The following is a 21,754-nucleotide window of genomic DNA, read 5'->3' on the forward strand; positions in this document are numbered from 1 at the left end:
AGGTTTTGATTTTCCACCCAGCTGGAAGCTATTAGTGTTTTCTAAAGGCATCCCACTGACAGGGCAAACCTACCTAATGTGTGAGCTGTTGGGCTAAGGGAGATGGACCTCTCTTTTGGATGATTTCCTAACTTCTCATCACTTTGACAGTCAATTAAATAGATACAACACCTAATAAAAATGTACATTAATTTGTTTCTGCCACTGAAAGACACGTGAAACTGTATTAAATAAAAGCCATGGTAGATTGTCTTCTGACAAGGTAAAGCCAATTATACTCTGCAAGAAAGCCAACTGGTTTATGTCTGAGTTAGGCTACAACATAAGATATGGCCAGTGACAAAGAAATGAGTGGGGTGGGAAAAAAAAAAAATTAAGTTAAAAAGTTCGCTGAAGTATTCCATAAAGGTAAGAGGTTATCTGTCGCTTTAACTCCTTTTCTATAAACGTCTGTTGTAAACAACCAGGCACATTCACGCTATTTCCCTCAAATATTTCCTTTCAGGGAAATGACTGGCAAGCGTTGGCGCCTCAACGTTCAGCCAGCCCACAGAAGGGCTCGCAAGAACTTCACTTAAATGACAAAGGAGCAGGGGACATGACCACCATCTTAAGAATTGGAAGGGTGTGCAAACATCATGGGGTCAAGGGTGATTCGGGTCTAAGAGGGCCTAAGTGCTAGCAGTAAGATGGAATCAAGCAAAAGAAAGCATGCTGGATGGAGGAAGCTTGTCTTTATAGGTGATTATAACAGACATCACAGAGGCAGAAAAGATTCACTGCCTGGATCATTTGCAACTAGATGTCAAAGCACCATACGACACAGTGTCCCATAGAGAACATGCTGCATGGTCTGTTGAGAAATCCTCATCTACCAGGGCAAGTGGCAGGTGGAGAACTAGAAGTCATGACCCCTTCCCTTCACCTATGACATGTCAAACTCAAGGACTCGGGTCACTTTGAGTTTTGTTATCTCCATCAATGAGAATGAGTTAATAACGTGCCTTAGAACTGTAATCTGAACACTCCAATCATAACGCATTTTTCTATGGTAACGATTTCCTGAACTGCTAGGCCAAACAGTCTCTATGATTTTTTCCCCCCAATCCTCAATGTCTACAGAATAAAACGTTCCTTATATCATTCCAACAATTTTTCAAGCAACGTATTGGACTCTTAACTCTGGGTGAAGTAGAGTATTCTCTACATAGGAATGAAAAGATGTGTATTAGTAATTTGAGTATGTAGGGCACATGTATGTGTGCTTCTGCAAAAAGAAATCCGTTTAAGATATCACTTGCTAGAAATAAACCAAGTTTATATTTGCAATTACTAGAAATTGTCTCTGACAGGGCCAACGCCTTTAAAACATCACAGTATATTGTAATTCTTTCCTACCAACAACTTTTGACTTTTGATGCCAAATATTCCAAAAACGGTGTGAAAGGCTACAACAGATTTATTAGCATTTGCATTCCTTGGATGCTATATTATTTACATGCAAACCTCAAGCCCAACTAATACCGTTAAATACAAATTACTCCACAGGCACCAGCAAGGGGTTAAATCATTTTAAAATTTTTACAGGAAAACACTTCCTTGGTAATCCACAAGGCTGAACACTAGCTACATTAACTCTGTCTTTTCAAATATGAGCATTTTCATATAAAAGCAATCAATCTTAGGAAGTACACACTTGCGTGCAAACCTGCAAGTAAGTTACCAACTCTACTTTCCTCCTATTTTTTTTTTTTTTTTTTAGCTACGCAAAGCACTCGGAGAATCTACAAGACACCCCAACTGCCCATCCCTTATCCGTCTGACAAGGACTGTAACACTATATGGAAAACCTTTGTTTCAATGTCACCACCTCCCCATCCTGACTAATGGCGAGTTAGTTTTGTTAAAACGCAAGGGTTCTGGCTTACGCTCCAGTGCACTTCCCCTCCTCCCAGCACCAGAGACAAAACCCGCCGCTCGGCTCCGTGCAGGCAGCCATCTGGACAGCTTTCCCTCAAAGCCCAGCCCACACCACACTGCAGGCAAAATCGGAGGGCTCGAGAGCTCTGTGGGGCTATTCATGACATACCAATTTCACATTTTCTGCTTGTACGCTTGCAACAATAAATGCTAATGAGGACTATGAATGACAATTTTAAAGACAATAAAAAGGTCTCCAAATCCCTTGCATATGGAGACACTGTTTTCAAAACTTCACCTTCTGTTACAGAGCTGTTAGAGTTGAAAGGAGAAAAAAAGAATAACCTAAGGAAAACAATAAGATGATCAAAGCACAACTGAATCCTTAAGATTTCCAAAGAAAGCAATCTGTGTAAGCCCAGGGAACAACAGATCTCACCACCCCCAGGAGCAGCCCTATGAATTTATGAGGCATCCTTAATCTCTACTACCTTTGCCTTCTGTACACATGCAGCTTAATAAAAGCAGTTCCTGCTAAATGCTTGACTTTTTTTTTTTTTTTTTGGAACCTGGGAATTCTAAGGGCAGCATTTGTCCAAAAATAATTATAATCATCCTCATGATACTTTGGCATAATATTTAACGTTCCACGTATCTTTAGATAAACGTAAAAGCAAACTGGTTCTCTTCTGATCACATCTCTTCTTTAAAACAATGCAATGATTCTGGATGGTGAAATTACAAATCATGCTTATTTTCCTTTTTAAATGTTTCTGTTTTCCAAAATCTTCTAAAATGAGCACATATTACATCTTGAACCAGAAAAAAAAAAAAGAAAGAAAAACCAATAAATATTACTTTCAGTGGAATGGAAGAACTGAACAAAAGACAGGTAAGTGTTCTGACCTAGAAAGGAATTGAACCATTTTACACAACAAAAATAAAACAAAAGATTCATTTTCCTATAAATTGTATAAAGGGTATCCATTTCATTAACATGGATTAAGACACTTTCAACAAAATCCACCAGGTGGAGCAAATACACAGCAATAAAAAAAAGTCCCAGAATTTTTTTCATCACGTTCTTTTTTCACATGACTTTTTTTTTTTTACCCCTAACAAACTCTCCACTTCTTATCTCTCCACATTGCAAATTATCAAAATCTATGCACACACACACTAATTTGCCACATTTGTAAACAAATGCAAACGTTCTCAAAAATGATTTTTTGCTACCGTGCATTCCATTACAAATTTTCATTCCAAAACTGCTTGATGTGTTCAAATATTACCCAGCGCAGTATATCTGCTTTTTCACCAAGGTACATTTTTTAATTAGTGTTTTACTCTGACCCTACTGGGTTTCATCATGCATCCCCCTTCCCCACACAAGACCAGGCAGAATAGAATTTAATGCTGTATATCCTGAAACCCACGAAACAGGAGCTAAAACCTATGAATCTCAGCTCAATTCCTTTACTCTGTCTGGAACTTTAACTTCTCGCTGACTTTTTATAAGATTATTCCTAATTGCATGTACCAAAATCTTATTAAAATTTCGGGATACTGTGACTTTTTTTTATCCATTAGAGCAAAACGTCCTGTTTTCGTTGCTGACACAAGCCCACAGCTACTAAGAGAATATGGATTTTTTTCCCCTTCTTTTTTCTAGAGTTATTCACCTCCTCCCAATTTCTTCTCCCACAGATCTATTTTTTTCCTTGCCATTTCACTCCACACCTTCCAGAGCACACTCCACGCAAGGCACCAACCCCGCTTTCTTATTCGCATTTTCTCCTGTGATTCCTGACGCCACCTGCAAAGCACAAGTCTTCTCCATTCACTTTTCGGAGTCCTCCAAGTTTTTCTCACATTATACACCCTCTGCTGCCAAGGCTTAATGCTGCAAATGGCACTAATGTTACTTGCATTTAAGAAAGCTCCAGTTGGATAGAACGACCAAAAAGTGACAGAGCTTGAAAGGAGGGGGCGCCCAGGGTCTGTCACGTGCAGGGGGACACGGGTTAGGAATGTGGAGTGTGGCTTAAAATGTATTTATATATTTTCTTTCTTCCTATTTACATTGACGTTGAAAAGAGAAATCCTCTGAAAGAAATGCACCAGGCGGATACATAAATAAACACGCACATGCCCGAGGATACACATAACACTTCCGAGAGAGCTGTCTATGCTGGTGCGTAACAGACCATGGTGATGCCAGCTCCCTCACAAGCCGCACGGGGCTAATCCAACGATTTAAATGATCATATACTTTTCACTGGAGTGGTATACAAACACATAAAGGATGGACACTATCTCCATAAATACAATATGAAAAGAAAAAAAAAAGAAGTTTTTAGAATCATTCCTACCCAACTCTTCCCTACAGAGTCCAATTCCTTTCTTCTTTGCAAAGAATGGAATCAATTCCCCGGAGCCACGGTCGTGCGCATGCACGGCCAAGATGTATCATTATGGCACGCACGTGAGTGCATCTTCTAAAGGGTAAATGCCCTTCAGTCTGCATGACAGAATCCGCATGAAGTAGTTGGAAAAACCAAATCACTGCATGTGTAGTCACACTTTCCCCTCCCTTTGCAGGAAACCACCCCCCCACCACCACCTTTGCTCCCCCACCCACCATGCGGACATTTCATCAGCCCACACTGTGGATAAAGAACCTGCTGGATTTCCTCTTGGTGCGATAACATCTTGTTATACTCTGGGGATCTCCCAAATGCCTCCATCTCCAAGCATTCCTCAGAATATTTATCCTATACGATCCTCAAACTGGCCACACATCGCTGTCCAAATATTATTTCTCGCCACCCCCAGCTTCATCAAAGGGTGTGGCTCTTCCCACAGCAAATGTTCAAGTCCATATTCAAATTCCAAGGACAGGAAAAAAAAAAAAAACCAACCTTAAAAGTTCTAGCACCTTCGCTCCAAGATGGACAATGCTCATGGACAGATGAAGATTCTAAAACTGCCTCATCAAAACAACCTCTGAACTACGAGTTCCACGCTGAGCTACGAGTGAGTCTGACCTAAAAAGGCAACACACGTAGAACAGCATATACCAGGAATCAGGAAAATAGGGACACGCTAACTAAGCCCAGTGCTCCACTGGTTAATAGCTGTCGCCGTTGACAGAGATCATGCTTCAGAGCAAGGCCGGAGGATGAAATGAAAGAGCCCAATTTTTAAATCTGTTAAAAAAAAAAAAAAATGAAGTGTATCTGTGGGTATAGCCCAGAAGGAGAGAGCAGGGACACAGCACTGGCAGGAACCTCAAATTCCTGACCAAACCCTCTTGCACACAATGCCTCCAGAAAGAAAGGAACCCAGGGCGGGAGCCAGCCTGACGCTGGCGGACAGACAGGGCTGGCCTTGCAGGATGTCAGAGCGCCAGGCTGCTGCGAGAGATACTGGGTTTTCACACACTCTCAGGCTGACTGTTTTGCTCTTCAGGTAATTAAACAAGGAAGCAGGGCTCGGGGTATGAGCCTGACCCTGAAGCTGTGGCTCCACGGTTCTGCATATCAACTTCCGCAAGAACTGCCCCGGGCATCAACACAACATTCGCCTCTCACTCTCTCTCGTTTCCTTCTCCACCTCTTCCTAAAGCTGACCCAGAAACAAATCCTCCCTACAAAAACATCCACAGAAAGGTCTGAGTCTATTTGTAATAAAAACCTCTGTGCTGTGGCTGTTCCCGGGCACTACTCCCCAAATTTTCAAAAGCAAAACAATTAACCGAAGGCAAGAACCTCATAAAAATTCATATACGGCACATCTATGCCAAACCCTGGTGTCTTAATGAAGATGGGTTATTCAAAGAAAATAAGACCCAAATAATAAGCCTGTTTTCCTTAGCATGTGTTGATTAAAGTGTAGATCTTCAAATTCTAAAAAGCTCCCCAAGAAATGATTTTGACAGTCCAGTTCACAAATTAAACAATTAACATTGTTATTTTCCAGTTTTGATAATGGACATTGTGGCAAAGTAAATACCACTTATGATGTGGGTTATTATGCTTCTTCAAAAATCTCACTGAAACAAAACTCTATTGGTGTACAAAGAAAGTCACCATGAAAACTCAGGAACATAAAAATTATCCCTTAAACGAAAGTGGTACATTTATACACACACACACACACACACACACACACACACACACACACATTAAGCAATGATTAGAATCATATAAATAATATATTCTTCCTTCATCTCAAAATCCATAGAGTAAAATATTGGCTGAAAGAGACAGAGACCAAAGGAGAGAGGAATACAAAAGCGTGCCTGCTTGTCTGTGTTCAACACAAAGAACATTAAATGAAAACAACTGGCATGCTGCCAAATTCCTATAGAGGCAAAGAGATTCAAATAAATTGATTTCACGCATCACACTGACCTGGGATCAGTGTGCAGGCTGCAATAAGCTCAAAGCTCCATGTGGGGTAAAGCCCATTAATGCTATCAGACCCCTCGAACACGACCAAGAGAAACTAAAAATAAATGCAGACGCTCTCAAAGACCAGCAATTTTGCCTGAGAAAATCACTTTCCTCTTTTCCTAATAAAAATAACGGGATCTAAAGGTGTGCAGCACCATTTAAATTAACTTAAGAAAATCACCCTTTTTAAAAATACAAATGTAGCTCCTGAAACCCATATAATGCCTATAAATTGGAACTACATAAACATGCCGCCCCATGATATGAACACAGATACCACTCTGCAACAGAAGTTTCTTCTGTCATAATTGTCTCCCATGCTACTCCCCCTTGCATCGTCAGACGGCCAGGAAATCGTTTTTATTTTTAATAGGACAAACACTGGACCCTTCTTAGTATTAGTATTTTCCTTCCGTGGCTTCTAAGGGCAACCACTCCCTAGCTGTCCTAAATCCGCCCACTCCTCACAAAGGCAAACATTACAGGAGTCTAGCTTCACATCGCATTCTAGAGGACCAAGCCTTATGCTTATTTTGGGCATGCTTCAAAACATGGGGGAAACAGCAGTAGTTTGCCTTTACCAGCTTCTACCTAAACTGGTGGCTGTCCGCTCAGCTCAGCGTCATTCCCGTCCCCCCTACATCCCCCCCCCCCCCCCCCCCGCCCACCCTCACCCCGCAGCAGGTCTCCTGGTGACAACCTGCCACCGCCTCCCCCCGCCCCCAAACTCACTACACAGACCAGACTCTCTGGCGCCACCTCAGGCCGTTCTCACTTAGAGCCCCGACTGTTCAACTTCACATAGTTCTTTTCTTTTCCTGTCTCCAAATTACAACCCCAGGAACCCAATGGATTCCAGGTGTTTAAAAATTTAAAGCATATAATTTCTGTTCTTCTCTACTTCTTGAGTCAACTTGAGTCTGAACCCAGTGTTTCTATACACCCATTACCTTTACAAAAAGGAAGAAATAACTAGGAGTAAAATTTTCAATGCCACATGATAAAGAAAGAAAACCCAACGGATATCCCAACAGCTATAAAATCGGCCAACACAATATTGTATATATAAACATTGTGTGCGGGTGTGTGTGTGTGTGCGCGTGCATGTGTACACACATCATATTTTTAAGGATGTTTGCCCACGCACACATATAGGAAAGAAAGAACTCAGCATGGTGTTTGCTACCTGATGCTATCCATCCAGGATTTGCATAGTATAACAAACAACGTACATTAAGTCATTTTTAAATGTGTGTCTTTGTCGTGCACTTTTGCTTTCAATATGGATCTTCCATGCTGCAATGGTTCACTGCCAGCAGGCCGCAAACAGAGCCTGCATGCCCAGAGGAGAGTAAGAGCGTAAAGCGATGGGGGTGGGTAAAGTCCAAGACGCTATGGATCTGCCACATATGCTCAAGGGTTTAAATCCAATAGCCTTTTCCATTGGTAATCTGGATCACAGATTATTTTGTCATATTATTAAGAGCCCCCATAGAGATATATAAGGCAAAAAGCAGAGCTATATTCTCTTTTTTTTTTTTTTTTTATTTAAAAAAAATTTTTTTTTCAACATTTTTTTTTTTATTTATTTTTGGGACAGAGAGAGACAGACAGAGCATGAACGGGGGAGGGGCAGAGAGAGAGGGAGACACAGAATCGGAAACAGGCTCCAGGCTCCGAGCCATCAGCCCAGAGCCTGACGCGGGGCTCGAACTCACGGACCGCGAGATCGTGACCTGGCTGAAGTCGGACGCTTAACCGACTGCGCCACCCAGGCGCCCCATCTATATTCTCTTTTAAAACAAGTGCTTTCTGCTGATAGCAGATGAAAAGAAACACATTCTTAAGCAGTGGTTGTTGCTGTTGCTGCTGCTGCTGTTGTTGCTGTTGTTACTATTATTATTATTATTATTATTATCAGTTTCCTTTAAGATATTGACATCTTTCTAGTTTTGGACTTGAGAAGTCTAGTCAACCAAGATGCGAGTTCCCAAAAAATTAACTTTTAGTAACAATAGTACATGAGGTAAGAAGGTAGAAACAGAGGTGAGAGATGTCTCAACTACTTAATAAAGCTGAATTCCTTGCCTTCTCTGTCACTATTGGAAGACATCATCATGAGATGAAGAAGGGGGAACGAAAGTAGAAAACTACTAGTTTTAGTAGAAACGAAATCACAATTTAGGCTACCTCAAAGGATTCTGCAATTATACGGAAAATTATTTCATTTTCTGTGGTCTTTCAAAAACACAAACAGCCTCATTTGCCAACGCCTTCTTGGAAACTTACAGAACAAGCCAATAAGTATTTGTAGCAATTGCAAGAGTAGATACTGTGGGGTGGGCACCAGCAGCGATGTTTCCAGAACCATGGCCACAGATGGTAAATATTTTGCTACCCCTCTTTCCATGTAGTCAGGCAGGCAGTCAAAGACTTTCAAAACTCCCTTCCCAATGACTAGAGTGCCAACCAGTATTACACGACATTTGTGTTAACTCTCAACTTTTTCCTGGCACGGCTCATCCTTATTCATCTGTGCTTCTGCACAAGTCCACTAAACCTAAAACTGAGCTGGCTACAGGAGGCATCAACTCTCTGGAACCCATAATTCAGGGTCCTCCTTCATTTTGAAATGTTGCAGGCTTTAAGAGGTCTCTTGCCAAATGGTAACATACGCGGTTTATATTTGCCGTTTTCCTAAAGTTAGATTTTTTTGTTTTGTTTTTTTTTAATGTGCCTACGAAGATGAATTCTGCTTAGGAAGTAACATTCACCTAAAAGTTAAAAAAAAAAAAAATCCAGATCAATTAGAAGAAATAATAAATTGAAAGCACTTTTTTCCCTCTTTAGTCAACAAACTGTTTTAGAAAAACACCATCTCAAGTTACAATAAACACAGAAATCATGGCATAGCTTTTACTCTTTAACTCCAAGTATTGCTCAGCTTATAACAGATGTATTATGAAACATGGCAAGAGGCACTGCAACAAGGAGAGGGTGGGAAAAAAATTTGGTACTTGATCATTTGAGATCTTCAGACCCAAAGCTATCAAACAAAGGTTCCCACAGCCAGGCTGATTGATCCCCGCCCAATCCCATACCCAAAGACGTGAAAAACAATTTTTTTTTAAATATATAACACAAATTCTTTATTAACAGGCACCAGAGGAAAGAAGAAGAAAAAACAAACCTTCACAATTATAATTTATAGGGAAAATATAAGAGTGATTTTTTTCTTTCTTTTTTTTTTTTTTTTTTTTTTTTTGGTAAGTAAATGGCAAAATCAAAATATTTGTCTGTTCCTTACCTTGACAATATTCAAAGTTCCCTTTTTTCCGGCAGTCACCTATTACTAAACTCAGTGCTCTCCAAGTGTTTCTTTTGACAGATATCATTCTCCACCAATCGCTCTGCTAATTTCCTCTCTCCTTTTCGGACTGGGACAGATATTATGTTCACCAGCCCAGAGATCAATCTTTTCTATTGACGACAACAAAGGGGAAAAAAAACGCATATATCACAACCAGTCTGAAGTATCACACCCGTCCACTTAAACGATAATACTACACACCAGTTTTGTTTTGTTCGTATTAAGAAACAGATACAAGCTCTTCTAAATTTTAGAAGTGTCCAAAAACAAGTTCCATTTTCTCAGTTCCTGTAATGACATGCTCTAAGAGACTCTTAAAACTCCAGTCATCTGACTCAAAGCTGGATGCCTTCTCAACCTGGCAACTCCTCTTCCTTTGACTGGTTTAAAACATATGTACATCAATACCTTAAAACAATGTGTTAGATTTTTACCTTGTTCAATAAAATATTAAATAATTTGTCATTGATCATGGTTTCTTTAGAAAATGTTTTGAAACATTACGTGTTTATTTTATTTTCTAGAATAGTACATGCAAATGAAATTCTATTTCAAAACAAAGTGGTGTCCACGTTGTTTCACTGCTCTGAAATTTAAACACTGCCATTATTTGCTCAAATAGTTTTAAACAACTGATAATAATCACAAGTAACCTGTGTAGTTTTAAAATATTAGTAACAACAATTATTGGTGAACCACTTTACCAAATCAACCGACTTCGACTACTTTTTTTTCTCTAAAGTAATCAAAATTCTCTCATTTTTCCAGCTAGATTTGGCAGCTTTAGAATTCATTCATTCATCCATTCTCAAATACTTATTGACTGCCTATTACTCGCCCATTCTTACTACAGCCACTATGTGTAGAAAAAAGTATCGCTCTTTAATTCTTATAATTTATGAACTATATAACTCAAGCACAATCATATGCACAAAAGGGAGGAACTCAGTAAATGCAAAGGAATAAAGATTTATAAAAGCAATCTCAAAAAGTATTACTAAGGCCATTGCTATTATTTTTTTAAGAAACAAAAGTACTCCCTAGTAATTAAAACTGGTGAATATACTCTGATGTATATAAACAAGCAGATTTCATTAAAAACAATCAATACCCTTGATAGGTGACATTATGACTCTATCATGCAATCAGTTGTTTTTTATTCCTTATGGTAAAAATTAAATAACATTCAGGAAAATTACAGTACTAGGTATTTCTTCGTTGAAAATTGCCTGGAGACTCAGCAAAGATCAGTAAAAACACCCAGCCGATACTTGGAAACATTTAGCTTACCCAACCTAACAAATCATAAAGCTAAATTTTCAATAACAAAATGACTGGAATACATAGATACATGTACGCATATGTAAACGGTCCCATTCCGGGGGTGGAATGGGGTGCAAGGAGGGGAGACTGGAAGTAAACACATCTAGATGTTAAATAAATGTTCCTCGAAGATGGAGATATGGGTAAGTTTCTACCCAATCCTATTTCCAATGTTTCCATACTAAGGTAAGAATATTTTATAAATAGAGATTAAACAAACATTATGGGGGAAGAGAAGAAAATGGCCACTTTTCTTAGATTCAATCATGATGTTGATATTTTATAACATTTTGTGCTTCAGCAAACACTGACTAAAGTCATCAGAGGAACTGATAAGAGTGGATTGTACCTGTGTGGGCCATAGTTCATAATCTCCACTGGACAAATGAAAGAGGCAAAGCACCTATAAACCCTCTGGAATCTGAGTCTATTTCTCCCTTCTTGTGACTGCTAAACAGTGATATCTACGTTTATTAACAAAAATGGTGTTGTAGATCTCAGTGTTGAGGCACATAAGATTACTGTGTGGACACACTTTCTTTAAAAGATCATTTCTGAGTCACAAATGATTCCCCTTCCCCTAGGTAGAATATACTGTGTCACTTTTTAGCTTGTGTCTATTTTAGTCAGAGTATTCTAAAGTGAATGGAGGAAAGTTGGCAGGAAGATAGTGTTACAAAATACTTTAAATGTGCAGCATGTTTATAAATTCTCAAATGTTAACATGGCATACAAATACACATTCAAATAATATACAGCGTATACCTAAAGTTACCCATGAGGATTTTCCCCACTAAACTAGTTTCCATATGAAACACTGTATCCAAATCAACAGAATAATTTTTTTTAAAAAGCTAATGTTTAAATTTTTAAAAATAATGACTTTGGAATATTATGTTCGTGCTTTATGCATCCAACACATTAAATGGTCTTCCAAAATGAAATAATAATATAAGTAATGGCACTGAACATGATGAAATATACACCCAGATATCTGTGATACATATGCCACACTAAAGACTGTATCACCTGCGAATCAGAGGAAAATTTCTTTATCTTTAACCGTTGCTTTGTTCAGATCCTCAGCTTTCAAATTTGTTATACATCATTATGAGGGGAACATACACTGAGAAAAGTTTAAAAGCTAAGCTCCACCAAGAGTAGAATGCCTCAAACAATTTGTAGTTCTACAAGAGTGTTATTAAAAAGGCTCAACATGTTGTATTACCATGGAAATTGTGGAAAACATACATTCCCAAACAAATATTACTTTTTCTCAATGGTATGAAGTAATGAAAACCACATGTGTAAATCTACGATCCGTGCAGTAGTTCAAGCTGGAGCTAATAGAAAATACAGAAAGTGAACTCTGCTATATAAAGGATTCTTGTTACAGAAATATAATGCGAAAACCAGATGCAGACAGAAAACCTTAATCACAGATGGGAATGTAATCACTGGCATACAGAATACTTTTTTGATCAATCTTAACCATATGCGCAATGTATTTATTTTCTAAGGAATGCAATAACTTGAGAGAACCTTCTATTTGAATTCAGTTAACCTCATATTTATAATGCTTTTATCTTACTCCCCCATCCCTTCGGCGTGTACACCGAGCCAAGGTTTTAAAAGGAAGAGTTGCTAGCCTTGGCAAATCATTCTTGTATCAGTTTATCTTTCAAAAATTTAATAGGATGTAAAGACTACAACACATCAGAATCAACCTCAAAAGAGACCAAGTGCAGTTCTCCATTACGGTGCTTCTCAGTCACTGCCAGGAATCCCTTCACTGCCTAAATACATTTCTCTAGAGAATTATATCAACGTTTGGGGTAATTTTTCCTTTAGTAAATAATATGCGTATAGTTATTCCACAAATGAACCTTTTTAAACACACTTCTCTATCAACCTGGCTTGAGTCAGACCTTAACTTTTCTCTTTCCTTTCATAAAAAGATTGTATAATAATAAAGACCGTCCGTTCGCATTAATAAAAACACCATTAGTTTTGTATTCCAAGGGGAATTATCACAAAAGGAACCTGTTCTATCATATCTGATTTAATTATCACCTTAATAAGTACAGTCCCTGACACTGGATGGGAGCTTACCTTTGTCAAAGCCTCCATGATCTCATTTGCAGGACAAATCCTCCTATGACCCCCTAATCTGAAGTGGTCAACCAAGCACCGTGCATGCTGCACTTCAGGACGACGCTCAGTGTCCAACAGGAAGTGATTGGGACATTATGTTATTTGAGTGTCGTTCATCACAGCACCAGCTTTCCTTAAGCTTCCATGACAAACTCATGCAGATTCTCCTCCTCTGTCCTAACTACTCATCCCCTGAGACACATGTAGAAAAACATAGTCCTTAGTCTTGTGCCATTCTGCTACTCAAGACCCTCCATAATTTGGCACTAACCCTACACCTTTCAGCCCCTGTTCCGACCATGCCCTGTAAGGGTGGAGCTCTTTGTGGGGTAACCCCCCCTCCCCCCCATATAATCCATTGTCTCATCTTTATGGCTTTGTCCATAGACCTCAGGCCTCATTCCAGAGATTGTTGCATATGCCCGGCTCCTTCAAAGACTAAGGTTTCATTCAAGTACAACCTTCTCAGAGATGATTTTCCAACCACCCAAAATAAAGTCTCAACAATACCACCAGCACCCTCATTATCCTCTCCAACCCTGATTTTTAATTGCCATCATTGCATTTAACACTATGTGGAATAATTTTATTAACATCTTTATTACTTGTCTCCCTCCCCCGTTCCAAACTATAAGCTCTCGGAAAGCGGTGGTCTTGTGTGTTTTGCTCATTGCTCTTTCTCCCATACTTAAAACTGTACTTGGCACATAGCAGTAGCCCAAATAAAAAGAATGAAACAAATGAAATCCCCCTAGTGAAATGCTATAAAGCCCAATTCAATTCCTGTGGCCTTCATCAACCTTTCCCTGACCACTCCTGGACCTATGATCACCTTCTCTCCTTTAACCGTAAGGGCATTTATGATCCATATTGGCTGGGCAACCTTTGCCTGCCATCGTTCACCTGAGCCCATTCCCACCAGTACTGCACGTACATAGGCCTAGATGGGAATCACCCAGGGCATCCTGGGCTGTGAGGCCACACACTGAGAGCAGTAGGACACCATGATTAAGAACTTCAGCCTAAGTCCATACAAGCTCTAGGAGTAAATGCACTCTAGCAGTTTTTACACATAGACTTAGCTCCCAACTGTGTTTACCAACTGAGTTTCCTGCTACTAAAAGGAGATCTCACCTTATTCTCTCTCTTTATGCCTTCAAACCCACCCTGATGGACTTTACTCATTCTATCGCAAGGGCCACGAGGGAAGGGGGCTGTGTTTACTCAAGTCTTCATACCCAGCGCCTAGCACAGTGCCTGGCTCACAGAAAGTGTTCACTCAGCATCGGCTGAGTGAGCAAAGGAATAAATGATGATCAAATACTATCTCGTCTATCTTCAAACCCTTTTTCTTATATTGTGATAAAGGATTATTTTTAAATCCTTCAAATATTATTTTACAACATATATTAACCAGAAGGCAGGAGACTAAGCTATAATTTATTTTTTATTTTTTTTTAACTTTTACTTACTTTGAGAGACAGATGCAGAGTATGAGAGGGGGAGTAGCAGAGAGAGAGGGAGACACAGAATCCAAAGCAGGCTCTAGGCTCCAAGCTGTCAGCACAGAGCCTGACGTGGGGCTCGAACTCACAAACTGCGACATCATGACCTGAGCTGAAGTTGGCCGTTTAACCGGCTGAGCCACCCAGGCACCCCAGCTATGATTATTTTTAGTCAAATCGACAATGTAGGATGACCCACAAGTTAACGAACAAGGCAATTTTAAATACCAGGAAGCTCTCAAATATCTCCTGTGTTACAGATCTAATTTCATTTTCAATAAAACAAAATATCCTAAAATGACTGTGGCCTACACACGCTGACCACTTTGAAGCCCATTGCATGCGTGCTCTGGTGGCCTGGACTCTCAGCTTTTACACTTATCCGCTATTTGACCTTGAACGTGTCACTTAACCTCTCCAAGCTTCAGATGTAAATCTCTAAAGTGGGAGAGTAATATCTAACTTACCAGGATGATACGAAGGTGAGAGAGAATACTAGAAAGTGCCTATCTTGGCCTCCCTAGTGCAAGCACTGTTTTATCTCATGTGCTCAGATCCCATCATTTGATAGTAGAAAGCTGGTGTTACCTATTTTAATACGATGGTTTCAAGCATTAAAATAAAAACATTAGGTCACTACTCAAAAATGATCTAGTTCGACCATAAGTTTTCCTTTCTGAAAGTCACTACTGTACGAATAGTGATAAGATTATTTATGATCAGTCAACAGTTCCAAAATATGTGGTATTAAACCGCAGGTCCTAAAACATTTTACAGTGAAAAATAAAAAATAACCACAAACTAATATTTTTGATTAAAATTTTTTTTTTTTTTTTACCCATCTAATTTCATCTGTGGAAGATCATCTCTGGGGGATAAAAGGAGAGAGAACCAATTACTTCCAAAGACTGGTTTCTCCAAATAAAGGCATCTGTTCCATGCTGGCAACTTTCACGTGAAAGAAAAACAGAACTCTGAAAAGTATCTGCACTCAGGGTAGATGGTCACACACCTCGAAAAGGAGATCTACAAGAGTCCGGCTGCAAACGTGATCTGCTTCCTGCTGTTCCTCATCAGCTAACATCTCCCTGCCCTCCTTCTCTCTCTTTCCTGCCTCCCCACGCCCCACCTCAGAAACTTACAAAACAGTGCTATTTGTTACACTCTAAACAGTAACTTTTCTAAGAGCAGTCCTAAATCTTGATAATTTTCCATTTGAACTTTAGTATCTTTCCCACCTGCAGTCTGGGTGGCTGGCCCTGTTCATGGGGAAAACTCCTAGGTGGTAGGATTTGAAGACTTGAGGAGAGTGACAGTGAGTCCTAGAACAGAGCAGTGCGGAAATCAGAAAACCTAGGTTCTGACGTTGCCCCAGCACACATGCGGGGTGACCTGGGGCACGGGTAAAAGCCTCTAGGAGTGATTTAGGAAATGAGTTCATTCCCAGGTGAGGACTCAGTAAGATGGTATGTGAACCTCATTCTGTGAAGACCTCCAGTCCCCTCCCACCACCATGCAAGCATATCTGCCTGAAATTGCTCGGCCACCTGCGTGAAGGAAACAGAAGGCTGCTCTTCTGAAATGATGTCTTCAAGTGAAAACGTTACCTGGAAGGAAAAAGTGGTATTTTCACTCGCTTCCGTATTCTGAGTCCCAGAATCTTGGGGGGAGATGGACCTGTTATCCTATCCAGTACCCTCCCTAGTTGTAAGTCTAGTTCATCGAGCAGCAGAGCAGTTGGGATCCCGTACAACGTCAGAAAAGATAAGATGGGGGGGGGGGGGGTAGGCGGCCAGGGTAGGTTACTCAGGGGGAAAGTCCTCAGCCCGTGAATCTGCCCAGAAAACAGCAGCCCTGGGCAGCCAAAGGAGAGAAAGCGATAATGTGGGGGGCATCTGGGAGCAGAGAAGCTGGGAGCCACTAACATGGTTTTTAGCCCTGCTGTGTCCCTGACCAAAGGGACAGTTTCAGCTCACAAATGCATCCCTACACACAGCATTTTCCTTACAATTTCAGGGAGTTCACCCTTTACAGAAAGCACACTTGTGAACTTCAGGGTAAAAATAAATAAATAAATAAATAAATAAATAAATAAATAAACAAACAAACAAACAAACAAACAAACAAAATAAAATGGGTTAAGATGTGCACATATGAATACGCAAGTGCACAGTTTGACTAGAGCTGATGGGGTTGTATTGTCTTTTTGGTTGCAGAAACTTACAAGCCAAAATACAGCAGCAATAAATTGTACATTCTATGATAAGAGAACACAATGAAAGGGGACCGAGATAGAAACTGGGAGAGAGGGGCGCCTGGGTGGCTCAGTCGGTTAAGCGGCCGACTTCGGCTCAGGTCATGATCTCACGGTCTGTGAGTTTGAGCCCCACGTTGGGCTCTGTGCTGTCAGCTCAGAGCCTGGAGCCTGCTTCGGATTCTGTGTTTCCCTCTCTCTCTGACCCTCCCCCGTTCATGCTCTGTCTCTCTCTGTCTCAAAAATAAATAAACATTAAAAAAATTAAAAAAAAAAAAAAAAGAAACTGGGAGAGAAATAACATGCGGTTGAAATCAAAGATTTCTAGGTCTTAGCAATGAACTATTTCAGGACGGTACCAAGTACGTAACTTGAGTTCAAGAAATAAGTTTTCAAAAAAAATTTACTTAACAAAGCATCAAATAGTACCCCAATTGTCCCAGACTTACAAACAACCAGCAGACAAGTCTGAATCAGACGGATAGTAGCAAAGAGTTGGATGTGACAAACCCAGTGTTTGAGGAAGAGATATCATGAAGTCTTCAGAAAGTGGTTTCATTTGAGACTTAGGAGATGACAAAGTGTGTTCCCTGGAAAATGGGTCTTAATGAAGGCTGAAGTGAGAAAGGTCTAGCAAATCAGAGTGTTGTATGCCTTGAACATCTCTATATCCCCAGACATCAAATAGGGCTAGATGTTCTGTTAAGGATTTGCTGAAGCAAGGTGACTGAGAAGGGTCATGTGGAGAGAAGAGAAGGTCCTACAGGGGGTTTCTAGAATCGTGATGGGCAGTTCCAAAGAGGCCAAGTCATGTTCTAAGAATAAGCAAGTCTTTATTAACAGTTATGCTCCATACATAACACCTCATGTAATTCTCATGACAACCTTATGAGGTCATGCCATGATTATCCAGATGAGAATGATTTCCAGATGAACAGGGGGGAGTAGAAGGAGATTCACCAAGTAGGACAGCACTTGGAAGCTGGGCCGCTTCCCCTCCACACTCCACTGCCTTTTGGCAGGGAAGACAGAAGCATGACTTTCCCCCAGAAGGACAGGGTCCCAGAACCAGCCAATCCGGGTCTGATGCTGCAATCTCTAACTTTACAGTGAGTGAAACACGTACAAGATTTGCAAAAAGGCTCAAAGGACCAAGGTGACATACAACAAAAAAATCTCCTTTCAATCACCATGCTTGGGCCCCACTTTCTTCCCCAAAGCAACTCCTGTTGTCAGATGCTGGTACATATCTCTGCAAGGAGAAGTGTATGCATATTCTTTTGGACAAATGTAGCATATGGCACATAATGTTCTGCTCCCGGCTTCTCCCACTTCACAATATATCTCAGGAATGATTCCACATCAACACATGTAAGTTGGTTTCATTTTTTTTAAGCACTATAGATTGATTTTTATGCTGAAGTCCTTTTCTGACTGCCGGTGATTAATTCTTATCAAGCACAGTTGACAACAGAGGAAAAAAGTCTTACAAAATTCCACTCCGAGAGATTTTATAACAAAACCACAAACTCCAAATTTGGTTAAAGTTCAAAAAGTAAAAAGAGAACTACCAGTATATTTTCAAATTAAATGATTCTGGACAAAACAAGGTGAAGGACCCCAAAGTAACATTATCTTGATGAACCCAGACCTAAAAGTGCTGAAATTGGTAGATTTTTGTTGTTGTTTCTCTCTTTTTTTAAATGTTTATTTATTTTTGAGAGAGTGAGCGGGAGAGGGGCACGGGGGGGGGGGGGGTGTGTGCAGAGGATCTGAAGTAGGCTCCGTGCTGACAGCACACAACCCGATGAAGAGCTTGAACCCATGAACCATGAGATCATGACCTGAGCCAAAGTAGGACATTCAACGGACTGAGCCACCCAGGCTCCCCGTTGTTTCTTTCAATAACTAAAATCCCTTAAACAGGGAAGATGATTTGCAAGCAACTTAATCTTAAGGATTCAATACTGCCCTTTCAATTGCAAAAGGGATTCCTCTACTTTTCCCATCTGAGGCCTCTATTTTAAAACAAAAAATTGTGGTCCTTCATATAATAGTATTGTGTTTACTATCTGCTGGTCGTAAAGCACATAAAGACAAGTTTCTAGTAACTCAGTAAAGTTTTAACACGTTTTTGTTCTTTTAAAGTGTCTCTGAAAATGTTATCGCATGAAATTATTTGGTCTACAGACGACTGGGGTACTGAATGAATGAATGTGGGTTCAAATAACTGTCAAGTAATGAGGGTTGAAGTAACTCTCACTTCCCCTCCCAGGGAGTGTGTCCCCACAAAGTCATGCTTCGACTCTTTCAGGGCCTCTTCCTGACTCCTTCCTCTCTGTTTCCCTGTCTTTTCTCCTCTATGTAACATTACAGTTGAATGAAGTTTCACAAATTATCCTGCAAATACAAGTTTGGTGTTCGAGAAATGTCAAATAGGTAGGTTGCTGTGCTAGAAAGTTAAGAGTCTGACCCAACCCACCTCACCACTTCTTATAACCCCGCATGGCCCAGAGGTACCTACGAAACGGAAGGGATCTCAGAACGGATTAAAATTCATGCAAGAAGCCAAAGCACAGAAGGGAGCCAAGTCCCAGAGAGATCAATAAACATCCTCCATGCGACAGCCACTCTGGAGGGAACACCTATCACTTCACAGCCCTGTCACCATTTTCCACAATGAGCTAGACCACAGGAATCCCTGGGGCAGGGATACACCCCTGGGCTCTGAGGCTTCTCTCTGGAGGCTGAGACTCTGAGTCACATGACACTCGGTGTCTGTGAGGAGTAGAGAAGCTTCTCCTTAAACCACCGGAGTGATTCTAAATTCTGGCCAGAGAAATGCACTGGACACATAATGCAAGTTCTCTAAATTCACCCCTATATCCAACTTCTAATGATTATTCCTTTGCAATGCCTCATCCATCTGCCTCCTCCTTTGTGTCCTACAGACCCAATCCTGATCATCCTGCTACAACATCTAAAATCTGAGTTGCTGCCACCGGCTTCCTGGCTGGTTCGCCTCCAGTCATTCCTCCACTCCGATCCGTCCGACTGGTCAGTGTCGGACCAGCTCTTGAGAAACGCGACCTCACCCGGGTCCATGGTTTCGCCTTACCTAGCACGACTTTTTGTTTTGTTTTTACTTTGGCTTTTGTGAGATGTTTCCCCATGGCGCCCTTTGTCCAAAAGAAGTCCAGCCAGAGAAATCTAACATATAGAGCAATTTGTTGTAAAAGCAGAATCTTTCTGGTTTCAAGGTGCTAAGACAAATAAAAGGGTCTGAACCCTGGCCGGGCAGCCTTCGCGCCCCGTCCCACCCTGAGGACACAGTTTTAAAAACTTCTGGCTTGCTCGGAAGATAAAGCTTAAATCAAAATGCTTCACACCCGAGACATTTATGATCTGTTTATTTCCCAATCATCACCCATGGGTCCTTTTTGACACAGCCACGTTCTTTAATTTATTCTCTCTCCAGCCCCACTTACCCCACCCCGTTAGTCCTCCGAAAGCCTCTCCCACATCTGGGTTTCTGTACTCCACATCCCTACTTTGTAACTGCTCAGAATCCCATTGTGATGACTTCACTTTGATAAATCCTGTTTTCAGACAAGGTGAAATTCCAACTCGCCCCCCCCCCAAAAAAAATAGTCTAATTTACTGGTGCATTTAATCGGTTAAGTCACGAAGGCTCACCAACTTAGGTAGCAGTTTTCTTTGACCTGAGTGGGTCTATCTTCAGTGGGACGTGAGCACGCACTGAGTTTCATGTATACCCACTCATGGATACCCACTCATGGATACCTACCACCTCATTTTGCACATAGCAGGCATTCATTAAATATTTAGCAATTTATTACTCCCAACTGACAAGCCAGAGTGAATTTTTAATTTTCTTTCAGATAATCTAAAAGGGGTCATTACTAGGACTCCCCAAAGAGCCTATGTGTTTCTTTAAAAATAGGAAAATTTGGGAGCCCCTGGGCGGCTCAGTCAGTTGAGCGTCCCGCCCTTGATTTCAGCCTAAGTCGTGATCTCAGGATTCGTGAGATCAAGCCCCGAGTCGGGCTCTGCACTGACAGCATGGAGCCTGCTCGGGATTCTCTCTTTCCCTCTCTCTCTCTTTCTCTCTCTCTCTCTCTGTCCCTCCCCCACTCATGAAACCTCTTTCTCTCAAAATAAATAAACAGTTTTTTAAAAAAATAGGAGAATTAGGTTTAATGGGTTGCTCATTTTACTGCTCTTTCATTTATATTGTCCCCTGATATTTTATACCTGCTGCCTCTAAGCCAAATCCAGGCTCGCTTTTAGACAAGTCGATGGAGACTGATCACATCTATGTTCCATTTAGACCTGAATGGACCTACCTATCCTTATTCAATAAAAGGATGAGAATTTATGGTCCATGTTTGCTTCCCATCAGAGGTCAAACCCACATTTGGCCAAATCCTCATTTCTAAATAAACCCAGCTAGAGATGAGAATGAGAATGTGTGACAGGTACGCAAAAGGTAGTCGAGAATACTTGTCTGACACATGGTAAAAGTTACAGAATCCTAACCGTCACTTAAAAAGAACACTTTCACGGGAAACAAGGATTACTATGTCAGTCTGATAAACACCACATTTCCAGTCCCAATATCATCTGCTGTTCTTCCCAGCTGTGTTTGCTCATCACTGTGTACATAACATATGCATAGATTCAGGAAATAAACTAGCAGTCTTTCATGACCTGTCTTACAGCTCACATCTTCCTAGATCCTGAGGTTAGG

General features: G+C 40.7%; 1 protein-coding gene across 5 annotated transcripts in view; it reads right to left on the reverse strand.

The window, feature by feature from the left end:
• Positions 1-21,754, reverse strand: part of RUNX1T1 (RUNX1 partner transcriptional co-repressor 1) — a 142,519-nt gene that overhangs the window by 105,780 nt on the left and 14,985 nt on the right. For 3 of the 5 annotated variants that reach the window (XM_058698546.1, XM_058698537.1, XM_058698538.1), the window contains exon 2: positions 9,685-9,857. The exons of the other annotated variants lie outside the window; for them this stretch is intronic. In XM_058698546.1, coding sequence (XP_058554529.1) covers positions 9,685-9,772 — 88 coding nt within the window. In that variant the 5' untranslated portion in view covers positions 9,773-9,857. The remainder of the gene's footprint in view (positions 1-9,684; positions 9,858-21,754) is intronic. 5 annotated transcript variants of the gene reach the window in all.

This window comes from Neofelis nebulosa, chromosome 14 (genome assembly GCF_028018385.1).
Source record: "Neofelis nebulosa isolate mNeoNeb1 chromosome 14, mNeoNeb1.pri, whole genome shotgun sequence".
NCBI lineage: Eukaryota > Metazoa > Chordata > Mammalia > Carnivora > Felidae > Neofelis > Neofelis nebulosa.